General features: G+C 45.9%; 1 protein-coding gene across 1 annotated transcript; it reads left to right on the top strand.

Annotated features, from left to right (window-relative positions):
- The first annotated feature begins 1,639 nt into the window (after positions 1–1,639).
- M1AP (meiosis 1 associated protein) lies at positions 1,640–17,987 on the top strand. Its single transcript, XM_065750233.1, has 10 exons — positions 1,640–1,820; positions 4,848–5,140; positions 7,890–8,072; positions 9,494–9,671; positions 12,933–13,109; positions 14,242–14,392; positions 15,694–15,835; positions 16,318–16,524; positions 17,047–17,202; positions 17,482–17,987. Exons 2-10 carry the CDS (start codon positions 4,862–4,864, stop codon positions 17,611–17,613), a joined length of 1,605 nt encoding a protein of 534 aa, XP_065606305.1. The 5' UTR covers positions 1,640–1,820; positions 4,848–4,861; the 3' UTR covers positions 17,614–17,987.
- Positions 17,988–18,250: the final 263 nt, after the last annotated feature.

Below are 18,250 nucleotides of genomic sequence, written 5' to 3'. Positions count from 1 at the left end.
AAAGGCAGAGAGTCAGTCAAGAGGCAGAGATGGGTCCTTTACCTGTACGTGCTTCCTTGCAATACAGAGAAGCACACATCGGGCAGCACACCACCACCTAGACACCCACGCAGTATGGATCTGCCCACAGGGCTGCTCTGTGCAGTGACCCTGGGGTGGGAGCAGCACCACCTGGAGCCATCGCTGCAGAGCCAGGGCCCATCCACGGAGAGCAGAGCACGGGAAGGACCAATGGATGTGGCTGTGGTTGGTCATTGTGAAGCCCAGCATGAGGGGGACAGAGTGAGGCAGGCACACAGCTGGGTAGGGAACATCAGCAGGGAGTGCCAATTTAACACGGAGTACATTGGGGTCTGAGCAGGGGTATCCTGAGTGGAAGACAAAAAGCCTCATGCAGAAAAGTGGAATTATTGGGACACATTCAGTTTGAAGAGGAAGGGTCCATCATTCACCTGAGAGCAAATAGATAGTGAAGAGGGGCAGTGGTACAGCAAGTAAGAGGGATCTGAGGGAGCAGAGAGAAAAAAAGGAAGCTCAGAGACACAATACAAAGCACCTCAGGGTCCAAGAAGGCTACAGGTGCCCTGGGAGAAAGAAAATGTATAATCTGAATGGCACATGGCAAGTACTTCCTTGGGTCAGGATTACATCCTCTGCAGAACTGCTCCTTTCTGCTGAATCCTCCCTCCCCACCACCTGCTCCAGGTTTCTTCCTCTCAGGGCCCACATGATGTCTTCCTGCTGCTTTCCTAGATGAGCAGAGTCCTTTAGGACTTCATGTATTTCACAGTTCTGTGAGAAGATTCTGTACTCTTGAAGTAAAAACATGGTAAAATCCCATTAGGTGGGGTGTGGGAAACTGCAGCTCTGAAAAGGGATTCCTTACTCTGCTTAATAAAGCTGACTGCTTTACAGAGACACCTGCTCTCTTTGCCAGCATTGGAGGCCTATGTGTAAACCAAGGGAATTTTCCTCCTCTATTGACAACTGCTGTTGTAGTTGTAGGACAGATTCTCACTGTGCTCCAGTATTATGTGACAGTCAGCAATATCACACTTGTGATACCTGCAGCTGTTGCAGCCCTGGCTTTTGCCAGATGTGCATCATAGGAAAAGCCACTGCACAGACAGGATCTGAGGATGTTTGTTCCTTTTCTTGGAGATTTGATGCACTGCAACCATTCTCTGCTGATTAACTGGAAAAACCTTTTCTCCAAGACCGAACGTGACTTACTCTGTTTGCTGGAAAAAAAAAAAATGGTTTCTTCTCTTTGCATCATCCTCTTATACGCTTATTCCCATTCCCCTAAAAGGGTTTGTTTCTACAATACATGGATTGGGCACACCCTTCCCTCATTGCCCCTTTCCCATTCAGTGTAATCCAACAGCTTCCAGTTCTTATGAACCTTCAAATGCATCCTCTATAGCCAATCTCTGAGGGTTTGCAGTTGATTTTATTTCTGCTGTTTTGTTTTGTTTTGTTTTTTTCCCTTGTGCTGTGCTTTTATTCTCAATGTGCACAAAACAAAAAGCTCACTCAGAGAAGTTACGGTTTTACAGTTCACTGGATGTAATGGATGGTGTCAATCCAGAGTCCTAGGAGTTATGTGGCGCAAGTGACACACTCAGCATGTGGTTCACTCTCATTACTTAGTGTGGCAGAGCTGGGTCTGACCCTGTCTGCCTGGCGTGGTCCGGAGGAGATGCTGAGAGCAGGATCGTGAGAGCTGAGCACTTACAGAGCCATCCTTCCAGCCCTCTTCAGATTGGGAACCGAAGGACAGGCATTTTCTGCAACTTTCCATTTCACAGCCAATGAAGGTATCTAATTTCATTAGTTACTTCGATAGTATTGGGAATTAATTATTGTTTTTGGCCTCCATGCTTCCCTTTGCCTATGAATTCTAGTGACTGACTCGTGCCCTGCACGAGAAAATATTATTTACTTGTTTCAAGCCTCAGTTGAGTCATTTTACTCAGTATCTCTTACGTCGTTTTCTCAGGGCCGCACACAACCTCGGGCGCAGTGTGCATAGTGGGCGCAGAGTGCGTAGTGGGCGCAGTGTGCGTAGTGGGCGCAGAGTGCGTAGTGGGCGCAGAGTGCGTAGTGGGCGCGGATAGCGCAGTGCGTCCCGGCCCGGCTCCGCTCGCAGGACGGCCATGCAGGTATCCTCCACAGCTCCCGGTGCCCCATGCCCGGCACTCTGCTGCCACGCTCCGGCTGCTACCGTACGTCCCCGTGCGCAGGGTGCTCCTTCGTGGCCCACCCGGCCCCTCCCCGCCGCGGGCTGCCTGTCCCAGCGGCGCAAGGCCGGGACCTCCCCGCCCGTCCCCGCGCGTGAGGCTCCAGGAGCGCGGGGCGGGGCCGGGACGAGAGCGGACGCGTTGTTCCGTAGGGGCAGCGGAGCTCGCTGTAGTGTGCCCTGATGTATGGGGAAGAAGTGCAGTATCTTGTGATACATGGGATCTTGGGTCACTTCAGCAGCTTGATTACTTGCTGACTTAATGATTTTGTTCTCCTGTTGGTGCTGACCTTTCTAAATAGAATGTAAAGTCATCAAGGCTGGAAAAGATCTAAGATGGAGTACAGCCGCGGTAGGCAGAAGTCTCCCTCCAGGTGTGGCAGATGAACTGCAGCTGCACTTGGTGTCCTCTGCAGCCACGAATGGAAGAAAGACTAATTAGTTATCAAATGCATATCAAAATACCCATTGAACACTGCTTCTGCTTGGTTAAATAAAATATTATGCTTGTAAGTTAATACCAGAGTTATGCTACCTCCAGTTTGCCTCTTCTCCATGTATGTAAGCAGTAGCTTCCATTTTCTAGCAGGATAAAGTTCCTGTTTTGCTTAGGCTGGTTGGCTGTCTCTGTTGGTGCCTTCTGGTCACCGCTGTATGCTTTTTCTTGCTGATAGTTCCTATTCGGTAGTATTACATGGTGAGGTTCTCTTGGTTTCACTGTCTGCTTCTGCAAATAGGCCGCATCAAAGTGAGTCCCTAGGGCTTAATTACTGTGTCATTATTCACTTAAAATCATTCACATTTTTGTGGGGTTTTTCTTCCTGCTTAGCATACAGCCAAAAGCAGGTTTTACTTCTTAGTACCTTAGAAAGAAGACTGAGATTTATCCCCTCAGTGTTCGTTAGCTTTGGGCGTTCTCTCTCATTCACACTCTTTTGGGTATCATTTAATGACTTTGTGTAAGTGAAGCACATGGGATAACGTGCAGCTATAGGATGTTGTCAGTACTCACAGGTCACTCAATGCAGTGCCATTTCCTTTCTGCCGCTGAGAAACGTGTCTTCCTGCACTGAGCAAAATGCACGTTACCCTTAGCAATTAGCTGTGACAGTTAATGAGCTGTGTTGTATTGAGCAGTAAGCTGATGTCACAGCAGCTGCTGAAACCAGCAGTTGTCACTCACACACACTGAGTTTTGGTGCCCCCTTAGCTGGGGCTCCCTGCAGTTCACCTGCTGTGGAAGCGATGCTCTGCCACAGCTGCACAGTGCTGTGCAGAGTTGTTGGTTCACCAGCCTCACTGCAGCCACGCAGAGCAGCGTGGGCTGAGAGATGGGTACTTCTTCCTGCATGTCACATACTGTGCAGAGCTGTACGTACATCACGTGGGTATTGCCAGGCAGAGATTAACACCTCACAAGTACAAAGAAATGAAGTTCCCTTGGCTGATAAAGACCACAGCTGCTGAGGGATCCATAGATTGAAACAAGCACAGTCCTGTCAAGTTGTGAGGAATGAGAGAATTCATTCCAAATTGGGAAAAGTAAGTGTTTTTCAGTATCAGGGCTCAGATTTCCATCCGAAATGAAGGCAAACCAAAGAGCCAACTTCTGTATACTTCTGACTGTGGGATGAGCTTTGTTTTGTTGTTTAAGCAGCAGAGTTACAAATCTTCACACAAAAAATACAGACAAGCAAAACATTGTTCGAGATTCAAACTCTGCAGTGTATTGCACAGCTCCAGAAGAGACAGTGATTGAAGTGGTACCTGACAGCTTTTTACCTTGCAGTTCTTTGTATCAGGTTCCCTGTGGCAGCAGGATGCAGGCATTTATACAGCGAACATTTCCACCAGTTCTGAATTGACAGCTTCCACTTTGAAATTAAATCAGTGATCTCTGTTTCGCCATCCCTGACGAGCATCCCAGAGATACAGTTCTCTTTCTGATGATGCTTCAGTCAGGTGCTGTGGACAGTCAGAGATATGGTGGCTTTTCTCCTTGGCAAACAGAAGAGCTGAATACAGCACACTAGTTAAGAGCTGTGCACACAGCCCTGGGTTCTGACCACAGCCTGTCCCTGTACACCGAGGGACAGGGCCAAGACTTCGGGAGCCTTCTGGGGGAGGGGGGGGGGAGGGGGTAGGAATTGCACAGCTATAAGAAAAAGGAATTTATTCTAGTTCATATTGAATAGCTATGGGTGATTATATGGCCACTGCAGGAGCGGTTCAGTCTTTACTCAGCAGCTCCTGGAGATCACTGCTGTGCTGGAGGTTATTGCCCCACAGCAGAGCTGAGCAGGGGCTGGTGCCACACAGCCCACCTGTGGGCCGGGGGCAGCACTGCTAGCAATGTTTTTGACTGCTCGAGTTACATCTGCATGAGTGTATTGTCTACTTGTTTTTTTTTCAGTTGAACCCTTTTGTTTTCCGATTTCGTGCATTTTCCTTTGTCTTTGTGTGGGTTTGTCTTAGAGTACAGACATGCTTTGAAGAGTGATACAGAAATCTAATTCACTGTTGTCTGCTGTGATCTCAGGTTACTTTTTGCTGAATGGGAAGAGTCTCACTCATTACTATTTTGTTATTTTTTTCTCCTGCTCAGGAGCAGATGGGTAAATGGAAATCAGCTACCAATGTACAGAAGCCATGAGTTCCAAAAAATTGCTCTCAGAAACACGGAGAACGTTTCCTGCTACTAAAGCATGCTGCCAGCAGCCATCACGGGTTCTCATTGTGGATGTCACATCGCCTTCCTGGGCCAACACCTGCTCTGTACTGTCTGAAGCTCTGGAAAACTCGCTGTGTTTGGCATGCAGTTTGGCAGGTCCCTGCCGCATTCCCTTGCTGAGTCTCTACCTGGTACAGAACCAGCAGGAGTGCTTGCTTCCCTTTGTGGTATGTGTGAAATTATGTCTATTGGGATCTTGCAAACATGAATGCAATACAATTCAGTAAAAAAGTTCTAATATACTGCACATTTATATCTAATCAATCAGTCTCTTGTGCCAGGGCTGTTCCACCCTCCCAGCGCAGCAGTTGTTCCTAATGGTCAGATGAAGCTCCCTGCCCTGCAGATAGCCATCAGTGCTGCCCACATCCCCTCTCCTTCCCTCCTCCAGATGCACACCCTGGGGCTCTCAGTCTGTCCCCATCAGGAGGTGCTCTGGGCCCCCATCAGCTCCACGGGGCTTTTTCCAAGTGTGCCCTGAACTGAGGAGTCCCACACTGGGTGCTCCAGCTGTGGTCTCCCCAGGGCAGAGCAGAGGGGATGAGCACCTCCCTTCCCTGCTGGCCACACTCTGTGCACACACCCCAGGGTCCCACTGGCTTTCTTGGTCACCAGGGAACACTGCTGGCTCATGGTCAACCGTTGGCCATGAAGACCCTCAGGTTTTCCTCCACAGATCTCCCCTCCAGCAGCTCAGCCCCAAGCTGTACTGTTGCTGCAGCTGTTCCTCCCCAGGCGCAGGGCCCTGCACAGCCCTTGTTGAACCCATCTGATTTCTCTCCACTCAATTTTTAGCATGCCCAGGTCTCGCTGGATGGCAGCATGGCCTTCTGTGGTGCCAGCCACTTCCCCCAGCTTTGTGCCACAAACTTGCTGAGGCTGAAGTATATCCCTGCATTCAGGTTGTTGATGCAGATTACAAGGTGGACAGTGAACTCGTTCCATTAGCTAATCACTGTTGCTGTGGAACTTGCACCTGGTTACTAATTTGCATTTATTGGCTTTTGCTTCCGGGGTTCGTTCATTATTTCCTTTTTTGGCTAGATTGAAGAACCTGCTTATGCCGTATTCTTTCTTCCTCAAATATAATCAGTTTTCCTTGTAATTGTCTAACTGGTAAATGAAAGAGAACAAAACATGAGTGTAATTGCAGAGTATTTTTATAGTCCCTTAACTCCCAAGCCCTTCTCTTTATTTGCTCTTCTGGTTTCTTCAAAATTGATTCAAAATGTGGTCACTGCAATTGGATGCTACATTTTGGTACCAACCTCAGCAATGCTATGTGGTGAGCTAAAAACATCTCTTCTTCCTGCATGGTTGATAACACCATCAACTGTTTTGTCATAATGTTATGATTCTCTGGGACTTGTCCAAGCTGGCAAAGTTTGCACTCCAGTGCAGGCAGTTCTCATCCAAAGACCTGAGCAGTACTGCACACCTGCAGTAGGTGTGGGACTCCATCACTCTGGGTATGGGCTCTATGACTCCTGCTGGAGATCCTGCTCCCTTCTCCCCAGCTTTGCCTGGACATTCTGCCTACTCTTTGTAAATGTCTGCTGAAGAACTTAAGGCTGTTTTTTTCCAGAACTGGTCTTTCTCCATTTAGGACCATAAAGTACAGTAGGACGGCTATCTTTGACGGATCTAATTTTGTTAATAATGATATCTGTTCCTCTGCAGCTTCTGACATCAGGAGCAGATTTATATCTGTCTGCTAAATATCTGTTCCATTTCACCCTCATCTAGAAATACTGAGGCTCCATCCATTGCTTTTTCTGTACTGATGAATTTGCTCCTTTGTGCCAACAACACATACTGTCTATCGCACAGTTCTCTGATTTAGCTAGAGGACAACTTGTTTGCTCTCAATGAGAAACCGAGATAGAGCTATGTTGAAGGTTGCTTGTCAAATCATATGAGGTCAGGAAACCTCCAGAGCTGAAAACAGAGGCTGGGAGAGTACGGTAAGGGAGCGTCATACATGGCTGCTCTTTTCTCGGTCTTTCCTGGGTGTGCAGTTAATAGAGCACAGCCAGTACAAACTGTGGTGACTTTCTTTAAACCTGCTCATCACCTCATCACCTTTCCAAGGAAAGGTTTGTGCTGCCCCAGCTTTCTGCCTCATCCTGTTTGCAGAGCTCTCTGAGCTGCCTGTTATCACACACCTCTGCCTGCCTGTTGTTTAACTCACCTTGAGAGGCCATGCTGTAAGCCATGGTGCTCAGAAGCTGTTAGATGAAAGTGACTTCTAGCTGCAGTGCCTTATATTGCTCCAAACAGTTTTGCTACGGTTCATTATCATTCTTCACTGTGATATATGTTATAAGGGTTTGGCAGCCATGGACTAGAGGTAATCTAAGTCAGGCAGGGAGAATATGTCCCAGTATTCTCTGGTACGCAAGAATGACATGAAGTGTAATGGAGCACATGGGATTAATAATCTGTGCATTTATAACATTGATGCAGTCTGACATCAAGGATCCAGGTCCCAGAGGCTGAAGTCTGATGAGTGAAGGACTATGGGTATGGCAGTGGTGACATATCGTCATTGTCAGGGGTTAGCACACTACCCAAATGTTCCTGTGTTCCATCATGTTTATGTCTCAAATTCTGCCTCTGTGTTATCCAGAGTCAGAGGAGAGAGAGGTGCAGAATTCCTGTGTTTTGGCCATCAGTGAGCAGCAGGTGGGCAGCTGAAAACTTGGGGAATATTCATGTGTCGTGCTACAATCAGCTGGTTTAGATTCACATCACTGGTCATGGCTTTGCAGAGCCACAGAGAAGTACAAAAGTCCTGGCCCCAGTATTATCTCACTGCTGCTAATTCAAAAGCCCCTTTCCACATTATGGAAACATAGTTCATGTGGTAAATTTGCCATTTCCAGACCTATAATTTCACTGAGTATTGTTTTGCAGCACTTGAAGGAGAATTTTGCACGAGTTCAAGCCTGTATTTCAGAGCTCCGCACACTGCCAAGAGAAGGCTGCTTCCCACAGCAGGGAAATGGAGTGGTGCAGGCTGTGCAGGATGGACTGCAGCAGTTCAAACAATACAGCAGACACACAGCAGCAGGAGGTTCAGCAAATAGCTCTGTTGAGGTAAGATAATATTGGGAAGATGGTGGTGATTTTCCTTTCAGCCTATCACAGAATGGTTGAGGTGGAAAGTCACCTCTGGAGGTTGTCTAGTCCAGTTCCTGTGCTGGAGCAGGGATACCCAGGACCCATGTCCAGGGTAAGGGTATATACAGCCTCACTGGGAACACTGTGCCATTTCTCTATCACCTGCACAGTAAAGAAGTACTTCCTGATGTTTAGGTGAAAACTTTTATTCCAGTTTGTTCTGTTGCTTCTTGTCCTAGTGCTGGGCACCACTGACAGGAGCCTGACTCCATCCTCTTTACACCCCCCTTTCAGATGTTTATACACACTGATACACTGATAATAAGGTGTTATTGGTACAGGTGCTAGGAGAGACAAGTAGGAAAGGTGCCCTCCTAGATTTGTTGTTTGTAACAGAGAGGGTCTCATGGGTGAAGCAGGACAAGGACAAAACCAGGAGCGCAGTGATGGGGGCAGGAAGTGTGTCCAGCCTGTATTATGATGAAGAGTTTTTCAAGTCCCTCCCAGACACTGTTTTTGTCAGGTTGGGAAGTATAATGGTAGTAAGAGATTATTCTGTGGGAGTGTGGTAATGCAAAATCATAATAGCTTGCTCAGCTTTTTTTGTGGGATGTATTTCCCCTGGTCTCTGAGTGGCCTTTGCTCATGTGTCTCAGCTTGTGAAAAGGGTAAAGGGGATGTGACAGTCTATAGATCTAATGCACCCATGGTTTTAATTAAATAAAGGTGCATCAGCATAGTAAATGCTTTGTCTATAGCCCAGCAGAAGACAATAGTATCTTGTAGGTAGTTCAGCTTCCCCCCACTTCAAAACAGTCCCTGGTAGTCATTTTCAGTATGTCCTAAAGGAGACCATAATCTTTCTTCTCTTTCAGTACTCTGGAGCCAAACACCAGTGAGGCATTTAGATAGAGAATATGTTTTTTGCTATGGAAACACCTTTTAGTATAGACTACACACACACATATATATTCATCATATTCATATACAATTCCTGTTCAGCCTTTAAGTGAGACAACCAGATTTAATCTACTTGAAATATGAATTGGTGCTGTAATGGGAAGTGGTGCTTTCCCTCAGAAGAGCCTGGGGAGAAACCCTCCTATGCATGCACATTCTCACTGCCCTTACATGCAAAGTGGGTTTTATAAAATAGCTGTGGGTTCCATCTTCCAGCAACAGCACAAAAGCTGTTGGTATTCCTACAGTGAACCTCTGAATCCATGCAGTGTACAAAAGAGCTGAGGCTAAAAAAAAACAAAGTATTTTGGTCTTTTTTTTAATTAGATTATATACTTCTTTCTTCCTATCCGTACCTGTATTATTCAAACAGGCAGCAGCCCAGCGTCATTACTTATCAACAGAGGATTGTTGTTGCACTGTGATTTGTGTTTCAGATCACAATTTTGACAAGCCAGTCAGGTAAGGAAATAGTAAACCAGCTGGAAATGAAATTAAAAGATGTAGACCTTGTGAGTCTGAGAAGGATACAAGTCATTGAGGTTTTGAAGAGAGACTTTTTGGAGCCTGAGGATGTGGAACAGTGCACACCAGCGGAAGAGCTGAGCAGTAATGGTGAGTACTTGCAAAAGTCATGGCTCTGGACAGCACTGCTTCTTGCCTATGTCCAATATCTGCCATTTTCCTTTGTGCCATTTAGCGTTGCTCACTTAAGTGGGAACTGCTGATACTGGAGAACAACAATGAGCCACAACACCACATGAGCCACACACAACACTACAATGAGCCACAACACTACATACAATGTACCACAACACTTCTCTGGTGCTTTATCACATTGGGGCAGACTTAGCACATAGATTGCATGCACCTCTACCCTTGGTGTTACTAAAAATTGACTTCCTGCACAGTATAGCCTTATTGAGCCTCTTTCTCAAGGCCGATAAAGTAACTCCTGAATAGCAAGAGCTTGTGCAGCTTTTCCCTCCTCAGAGCACATACTAGGTGCATTTTGCCACAGGCAGTGATTGCTCTGTGCCTCCTCTGCCTCTCACTAACCTGCTGGCTAGCTCTAATCCAGTACTGAGCTTTATAGCCAAGTTTTGAGATGTATAGCAGCCTTTTTACTATCTGCTTAAAGCTTTCTGCCTGGAAAGATCTGACTCCCTCACAGAGACAGAGTGCTTATTCTAGGCTGCCTCCTTGGACCAGAGGCTTCAGGGAGAGCTCTCCTCACTGCTGCTGGAAGAGCAGGTTTGTTTTACCTGATCAGCACCACCACCACCTCTGGGACACAAGGAAGAGGATCAAGGTTCTGTCACTCGGACTTGGCTTTAGAATTAATTCTGTATGTCTGAGCCCCAAGAGCAGCAGAACTGTGAGTTACAAAATGGTTCTAGAAGGAACTGTTGCCCACAGCTCTGAGGCTGAGTTGTTCTTTGTGAACACTGTTCAAGTCCATATGGACCGAAGGGATCATTTCAGGTGGGTGCAGATGCTGACTTCTCAGATGGGGAGCGTTATTGTCAGGGCTTTGCACTGTGCTGGTGCTGCACGGAACCATGCAGGGAGACCTTGGAAAATGAGATACCACAAAATGAGATGCTGTTTGCCTCTTGACCACAAGACTGCTTTAGAGCATGCAAACTCCCGCTGTTGTTTCTAAAAGTGAAGTTGTGTAACCCTTCTGCCCAATATGTGGAGTGAAAAAATAAACAGAGATACAGAACATAGAAATTCTACACGAAGACTGTGTGACAAGAAAGGCTGGGTTTTCAAAACAGCAAAGCAAGTCTTCTGTGGGACAGAGGCTAAATCTATGCCATTTATTCAGTGGCAGAATATTAGGGCTTGGCAGACAGCAGACTGGAACAAAGATAATAAATCCCATAAAGAGACCAAGACATAAAGCTTTTGCAATGGGAGTTGAGTGTTGCTGTAATCAGTGTGATGCAGTTATCTGATGGAGAACACAGGAATTATTGCTGTGCCTCTCTTTCCTCTACCCCATTATGAACACTTAAAGCATCTGGATATTGCCAAACCACTTGCAAATGACAGTTAATATTTATGTCACATAGATGCTGGCACTATCTGTTCTTGGGAAAGCAAGAAACAAGCACTGAAGCTAAAGCACCCATACATTTTTTATGAACACAGTCTATCTTCTGCAAGCTTTTCCTATATGCTCCGTGCAGACAGCTGACCAATAAATGGCACAGCATGCCTGCTGTGCAAGGGCTTCAGGAGCCATCACATGCAGGTGTCAGCATCCCAGCCCAATCTTTCTGCAGACACCAGTGAATCCAATGAATTCATTTTTACACTTGCCATCTATTGTGCTGATGTAAGATGTACAAGTGGCTACATATCTGTTAGGGAAATATAAAAATAAGAAAAATTACTGAGTAAATAACTGAAATATTCACCAGCCCCAGCACACTGTAATTCAAAACACAGGTAATTCCCCTTGTCACCTGTATACACACCATTTGCCCAATTAAATGACATTCATTTCCTGGTGCTTTCTCTTCTGTACTGCTGGTGCCATCTGCAGACAGTGAAGTGTGAGAAAGCTAGGGAGTTCCTCACAGCTGAAGCACAACCAGCAAGCTCTCCAGGTTCATGTTCTGTATCAGTGCACTCTGCAGGGAAACCAGAACACTGATTACAGATCTTACCGTCGTGGCTAGAGACCAACAGAGGTAATAACTCTGATCATGGGGAGCTGTCTCCATAGAAAAATGAGGAATTCCTTCCCCCCCCCTCCCAGGGTATCCTCCAGCACTACTCCACGGAGGAACTCAAACTTCCACAAGCATTGAGAAGACTGGGAAAAGGCATAGCAACATTCTTAAGCAATGTGTATGTGCAAGAGCTGCAGCCCAAGGCAGTCAGAGTGGGCTTTGAGAAGCAAAAGCTGTCAGCACCAAGGACAATGTGAGGCATATCCTGTGGTAGGTGGGAGTTGATGCTACTTGGCTGCAGAAGTACAACCTGCTTGAACCCAATGCCTTCCTCAGGCTGCAGGGGGAAACCATGAGTAGCTGTCCTGCTGTGATGGCCACACGACAGACTGCGATTTGCAGACACTTGAAGAATTACTTTACAGTAATTATTTTAGCCCTTTAATCTATTTTATATTATTAATTATGGGGAGATCGATACATTTCCATCTCTTTTGTTAATGTAGGAGAGGATGCACAGTGTTACATTTGCAGACAGTAAATACAAATGCATAAAGAAAAGATTTCTCATTGCACGTAAACGTAGCGCTGTTTTCATCAGCTGAACTGATGAACACTTTTGCAAAAGGTTTTTCCTTCTGCTCATGCATTGGCTCGGAATACTGGCTTCACATCTTAGTTTTGCACACCCAGTTAATGCTCCCAAACTCAGTTTCTCCTGTGTTTATGAAGACCTGTATTTCATATACATCATATACGTTTTGCAAGTTGGTCATCAGACTCCATTTTTCCCACTTTTTCCAACTTCATTATTTTATCTTTTGAAAATGAATTTAATCTGTCAGACTTTGTTACAACTTCTCACTTTGACACACCTTTGGGTTATTATTTGTGTTGGTTTTTTTTCATTTCTTTCTTTCTTGAGAGGAATTCATCTTGCTTATGGCTTTCTTGACACTGCCCTCCTGCATTTGCCTTTATTTCTTATACAAGCCTGCATTTCTCTGATTTCTTATACAAACCTTCAGCTTATAGCAAAGCTCCTCTAAGAGGGCAGGTGTCACCAGTGCTCTCATTTGTGTGCTAATGGCTTCTGAAGAGATAATGGGGTATAGTGTAGTGCAAAATGCAGAACATTTGTTATTATGACTGAAAATACTTATGAGTGCATTTTTTACATTTTTCTCAGTAGATATTCCAATCCTTGGAATGGATATTGATCTGCAAACCATAGAGGATAATGTCATCAGCCTGGAGATGCTGTTTAAAACGTGGCTCCATGACTGTGGCTCAGAGAGGGAACATCTGCATCTCCTCCTTCCATCTGGAGGCCTCAGCCACGGCACTGCACCCAAGCCATCCCTAAGTATTTCATTTTCTTTCCCTCTCTGCAGGGAGCTGCTGACTCCCACAGCCTTAAAGGTTACCCAGGCCTGTCCTGGACATGTTCCTCTTCATTTTGAAACTCAAGGAAGGCCTCAGGGTGACACTGGAAGCTCTCCAGAGTTTCTGTTGTCTCAGACTCTTGTCCACCTGCTTAGAACGTGCCTGGGTTGGTGTGTCCCCTGGCTGTTGATGCTTTAGTCAGTTTCTATTCTGCTGCAAAAATGTGCTTTGAAGAGCATGTGACTTTTTAGCCACTAGGTCAAAGTAAAAAGGGCCTTACTGAGTGCCAGAGACCTTCTGTCTCAGCTTTATAACTCAAATAAAATTATGTTCCTTGTGCTTGATGACAAAGGGCTGTGCCAGACCACTTAAAGGCTGTCTTTTAAAGGGGTGTGACACATATTTGTATCTATTGGTGTTTGGGTTTGTTTTGTGTGTGTGTGTTTTTCCCTTTAAGTCCAAATTCCTAACCAGTTCCTAAGGTTCAGGTAAGTAAACACTAAAAACACCAACAGCTGCAGCAGACATAGATGCTTCCCATAAGTAGTTGTTGGCTGTATTGTTAGCATTGTGCTGCCATGGGAATCTGTATGTGCACTTCCAGCAGTCCCTTCCAAGCTGCTCCATTGCCTCTAATGTGCTGCCTCTCATTGCCATGGCAGCAGAAGCACACTTGTTTTCTGCTAATGGTCTGCAAGCTGGCTCTGGTCTGGAAGCAGAGTGCAGAGATGCTAGGGGCTCTTGCAGATACACGCTCAGCAAGCAGATAAGAAGGTTTATTGTGACTTTTATTTGTGCTTGTTTGTTGGTTCATCAGTGTACCAACCACGTGCTAGCCCATCCTGTGGCAAAACTTGTTGCCTTGTTTTGCAGGCTTTATCGTTGCTCTTTCAGAGAGCGGGACACGATTTAACTTTTAGGTAGTCCTGAGTGGAGTCTGGAGTAGAAGTCCTTGTGGGTCACTTCCAGTTGGGGGATTTTCTGTGATTTTCTTATTCACTACACAGTTGCAGTTGCTCGACAGTGTTAACTCATTGCTTGCAAGTGCTTTGAGCATGTGGTGTGCTATGCGTTCCCATTTCCAGTAGTCTGAACCTGTCTCCATTCCCCAGTGTGTCTGAAGTGTGATTTGCAAGAAAGACTGCTTGACCCAGCCCTGATTTCTGGGACAACTGATGGCACCATGAGAACAGCTGATTTGAATTCACTCTGCCAGATGACAGCCTGGCCAGCTACCACGCTGTACAAACTCCAGGTTGTAAAGTAAGTGCTGTTACATCTTTTCCTCAGTAACTGGAAGGCTGGTATAATAGCTTTCATGCTTTCTGTGCAATTTCAATGAGTAGTATCAGCATAAATTGCCTGGGACTCTAAGAGTGAGCTGAGTTCTGCACTAAAACATTCCTACCAGCTATACACCTTGGCATTGTGGATTGGCACATCCCATACATGCTGGCAGGTATGCAAAGTCTAAAAAGATGTTACCATAATGCTATCTCTTTAGGAGTTTAAAAGCATAGATTTTATTCATGAAATAGTTGATCCCTTCCAGTGTGAAGTCTTACAGGTTGTGGCCATGGTTCCATATACAGTGTTACTGTTCTTTCACTACCTAAACGAGGCCACAGCAATTAGCTGTCTGTTAGACTTGATCTCTTTACTTGACTACTAGGCAAAAAAGCAGTGAAAGCTTCACAGTGCTGCATGACTTCAGATAAGGATTTGTTTTCTTTCCCATCAGCAGGCTCTGCTGGTTGGCACAGAGAATAAGAGGAAGATTTGTTTTTAGTAAAACTGTTGTGCAATTTCTGAACTTCTTCCTGTATAGTTGTTCTTAAAATGATTCTCAGCTTGTCAGTGTTTGAAGAGTGATTAGCAATTGTGTGTGAATGATCCATAGAATCACAGAATAGCTTGGGTTGGAAGGGGTCTTAAACTCCATTCAGTTCCAACCCCTTCAGCCATGGGCTGATTCAGGGTACCCAGAGCCCCATCCAGTCTGGCCTTGGGCACCTGAGTAAAGAATTTCCTCCTAACATCCAATCTTAAATATCCCCAAGTTTAGCCTAAAGCCATTCCCCATTGTCCTATCACACTGTATAAAAAGACAGCCTCTCTTGTGTGAAGTATTTTCAGTGGGATGCTAGCTGCGTGCAGGAGCAGTTGAAGTGAAGGATAACCATAATACCCTAAAATCACTTGGGAAGAGACCTAACTGCCATTGTGATCTATTGCCCAAGAGGCCAAATCACTCGTCTGTTTTGTATTCAAAATGCATGAAGATTGAATATGCTCCATGGTATACTCTTGCCAAAAGAAATGCAGTGGAATCTGGCAGCATGCTGGAGGGTGACAAATTCAGAATTATCAGCAACAAAGCCCTGCAGCACTTTCCACTGCAATCAGACTTTTATCTACTTCAGTTGGCCTACAGTGTGGCTACAAATATTGTCTGTAGCAGCATTGCAGCTGATACAAGCACAGCTCCTTAAGCTCATCTTCCCCCTGCAGTCTTCTTGGCAGTTTCATGCTGGCTGTTCTTAACGTGAGCTGTTCATTTATAGAGCTCTGAAGTCTGAAGGGGTCTGTGAATCTGTATTATATGGATTGCCTTTCATCATCAAGCCCACAAGCTGCTGGAAGCTGGACTGGGATGAACTGGAGCTAAACCAGCACAGCTTCCATGCTCTGTGTCACAGTCTTTTGGTGAGTGTAAAAATCGCAGCCTCATGGAGAGGGACTGCCACAGAAAGGAATTGATGGGGTAAATCCAGTAAGATCTTTCATGTCTGTACCAGAAAACATGTTTCAAAATGTATGGCTTCATCTCATGTGCCAGGGTTGGGCTTGTAAGTCCTTCCAGTCACTGTGACTACTGGAAAGAAGCTACAGGCCATCAAACAGGCCCTCGAGCCTTTCAGAAATGGAAAGAGAAAGTGCAAAATCAGGGTTGGAGTTAGGCAAGTATTTTTAAATGTGAAAATAGTTAACCAAGGCTTTGGGACGTGGAGGGCTTTCCATCACTGACAAGTCTTAAACTTAGATATTTTTTTAAGAATTGTCTTGCATTCATTTAAGAAAGTTGGGGTGTCCTCAGCCACCATGCTCAGCAGTGACCTTACAGTGACTCTGCTGAAGGAAGCAGCTGTTACCCATTTTACATGTTGGTTTCGGCTTTTTCTGTTTAGAAAAGGAAGTGGATGCTTTTGGCCAAACGTGAGCCACAGAACACTTGTCCAAGCTGGAACGTTGCGGTGCATTCCTACTACGTCATTGTCCCTTCTGACTCTGCCACTCTGCTTGTCAAGCCAGTGGCTGCCCGAGAGCTCTTGATGCCATCAGCCTTCCCAGCCCTCCTTGCTGATCATCCTGAGAGAGTACAGGGCCCTATAGAGGTAAGTTGTTAATGACCCTACACAAAAACCTGCAGCAGGAATGCCAGCTGTGCAAGCAGGAATCGGGCTAACAATCAGCCTTCATGCACAGAACATGCAGATGCTACTGACGATGTATTTATCTCCCTTACTACAGTAGGTTCGTTATACGTAGACTAAATCAACACGTAAGGTACTCTGTTTCTTCCGATAGATTCAGACTTCTGCAATTCTTGAGTTTTCTGTCTCTGCTTCAGGTGATGTCAGGAATGGGAGGGCTCTTGCTGTAGGTTATAGCAATGAACAAAGGAGGGAACAGCTGTGAAAATGTCCAGTCACAACTGGAATATGATGGAGCCCTCAAAACATTCTTCTCAGCAGACAATATATCCTACAGTTCTTCCCAAAGAACGTCCCTGCAAAAAGAGCTCCCCCAGAAAAAAAAAAGAAAAAAAGAAGAAAAAAAAACACATAAGAATGATAATAAAAATCCTCTACTTGTTGCATCTAATTGCCACCAGGTTCTCTATTCTGTCTGAGCAGAGTGCCTTGAACAGCTTAGAAGTGGAAGTTACTTATAATCCTTTACACCTGAAAAGCAACCTCTACAAATACCTGAAAAGTACATTGTATAGACCACTGCACAGGCAGCAGCCCCAGCCCAGGGACCAGCGGCCAGAGCGGCATCAGCCAAAGCAGGTATGACTCTTGTCTTTGACTAGCATAGATAGACCCTGTCCTCCTTCCTGCAGAAGGGAAGAGGGCAGCTCTCTGACAGCCTAACAGGTCAGGGCAGCCAGCATGTGACAGGGCAGCATTCACTTACAGCTGTAGAAGCAGAGGTGAGTATAGCTTGTGCTGTTGAGGAGATGGGTGCTGAGCAGCTGGCCAGTGCCAACTCAATGAAGCAGCATGCAGTACTGGACAAGCAAACCCCTCCCTCCACAATTGCATTAATATTTCATCCCTCTATTGCAGCATCAGAGCAGAGCCAAAGCCACAGTGGCACCACTTCGGATGGCTCCTTCTCCTGCCCAATCGTTCAGGGTGAGGAGAGATTCCTGCGTGCACTCCTTCCTCCCCAAGGAGGATGATAAGATCCTGCACTGAAGATACCCCAGGGCACTGATAACACCAGCCCTCATGCAGTTAATGGCTTGGCTTCTGAGCCAGAAGCAGACAGGCAAGACACTGAGCCTGACTGATGTCAGACGGGTGCTTCCCACTGTTTGTTGCTCCTTGTTTTATGGTTTTGTTTGTCACTAAATCAGTTGACAGGAAGCTTGCTTCTCTAGGGTTTCTTGGCCTCTTGCTGTCCCCTACAACACCAATGTGCCTCAGATTACGTTTTTTAGAACAGACAAGTGCAGCCCACAAACCACAGATTGCCGTCAGTGAGCGCAAAAAAACTGCAAGGTAGCATGGTGGGGAAGTTGGGCAGATAGATAAGCTATACAGCAATGTCAAGCCACCTTCATCCTGCAGAAGGTTCAACAGTGTTCCGAATAAGCACAAAACAGTGCTTTTGGAGAATGCTGTTCCTCCAGAGCAGCATTATCCATTGCAATGCTGATTTGTCTACTTCCACACTGGTCTCCCTGACCGACTCCCAAGCTCATGGATGGGTTTGCAGCAGGTGCCAGGATTGCAGCAGTGTCCTGGCTGACTCCTGCACAATGCAAGAACTCGCTGCAACTGTTGCTTGGAAGCACTCCACCTTATGGCACATCTGCATGGACTGCTCTGC

This window comes from Cyrtonyx montezumae, unplaced genomic scaffold (genome assembly GCF_038088225.1).
Source record: "Cyrtonyx montezumae isolate F1298 unplaced genomic scaffold, pur_monq_1.0 scaffold_69, whole genome shotgun sequence".
NCBI lineage: Eukaryota > Metazoa > Chordata > Aves > Galliformes > Odontophoridae > Cyrtonyx > Cyrtonyx montezumae.
This window is presented reverse-complemented; position numbering and strand designations above follow the sequence as displayed.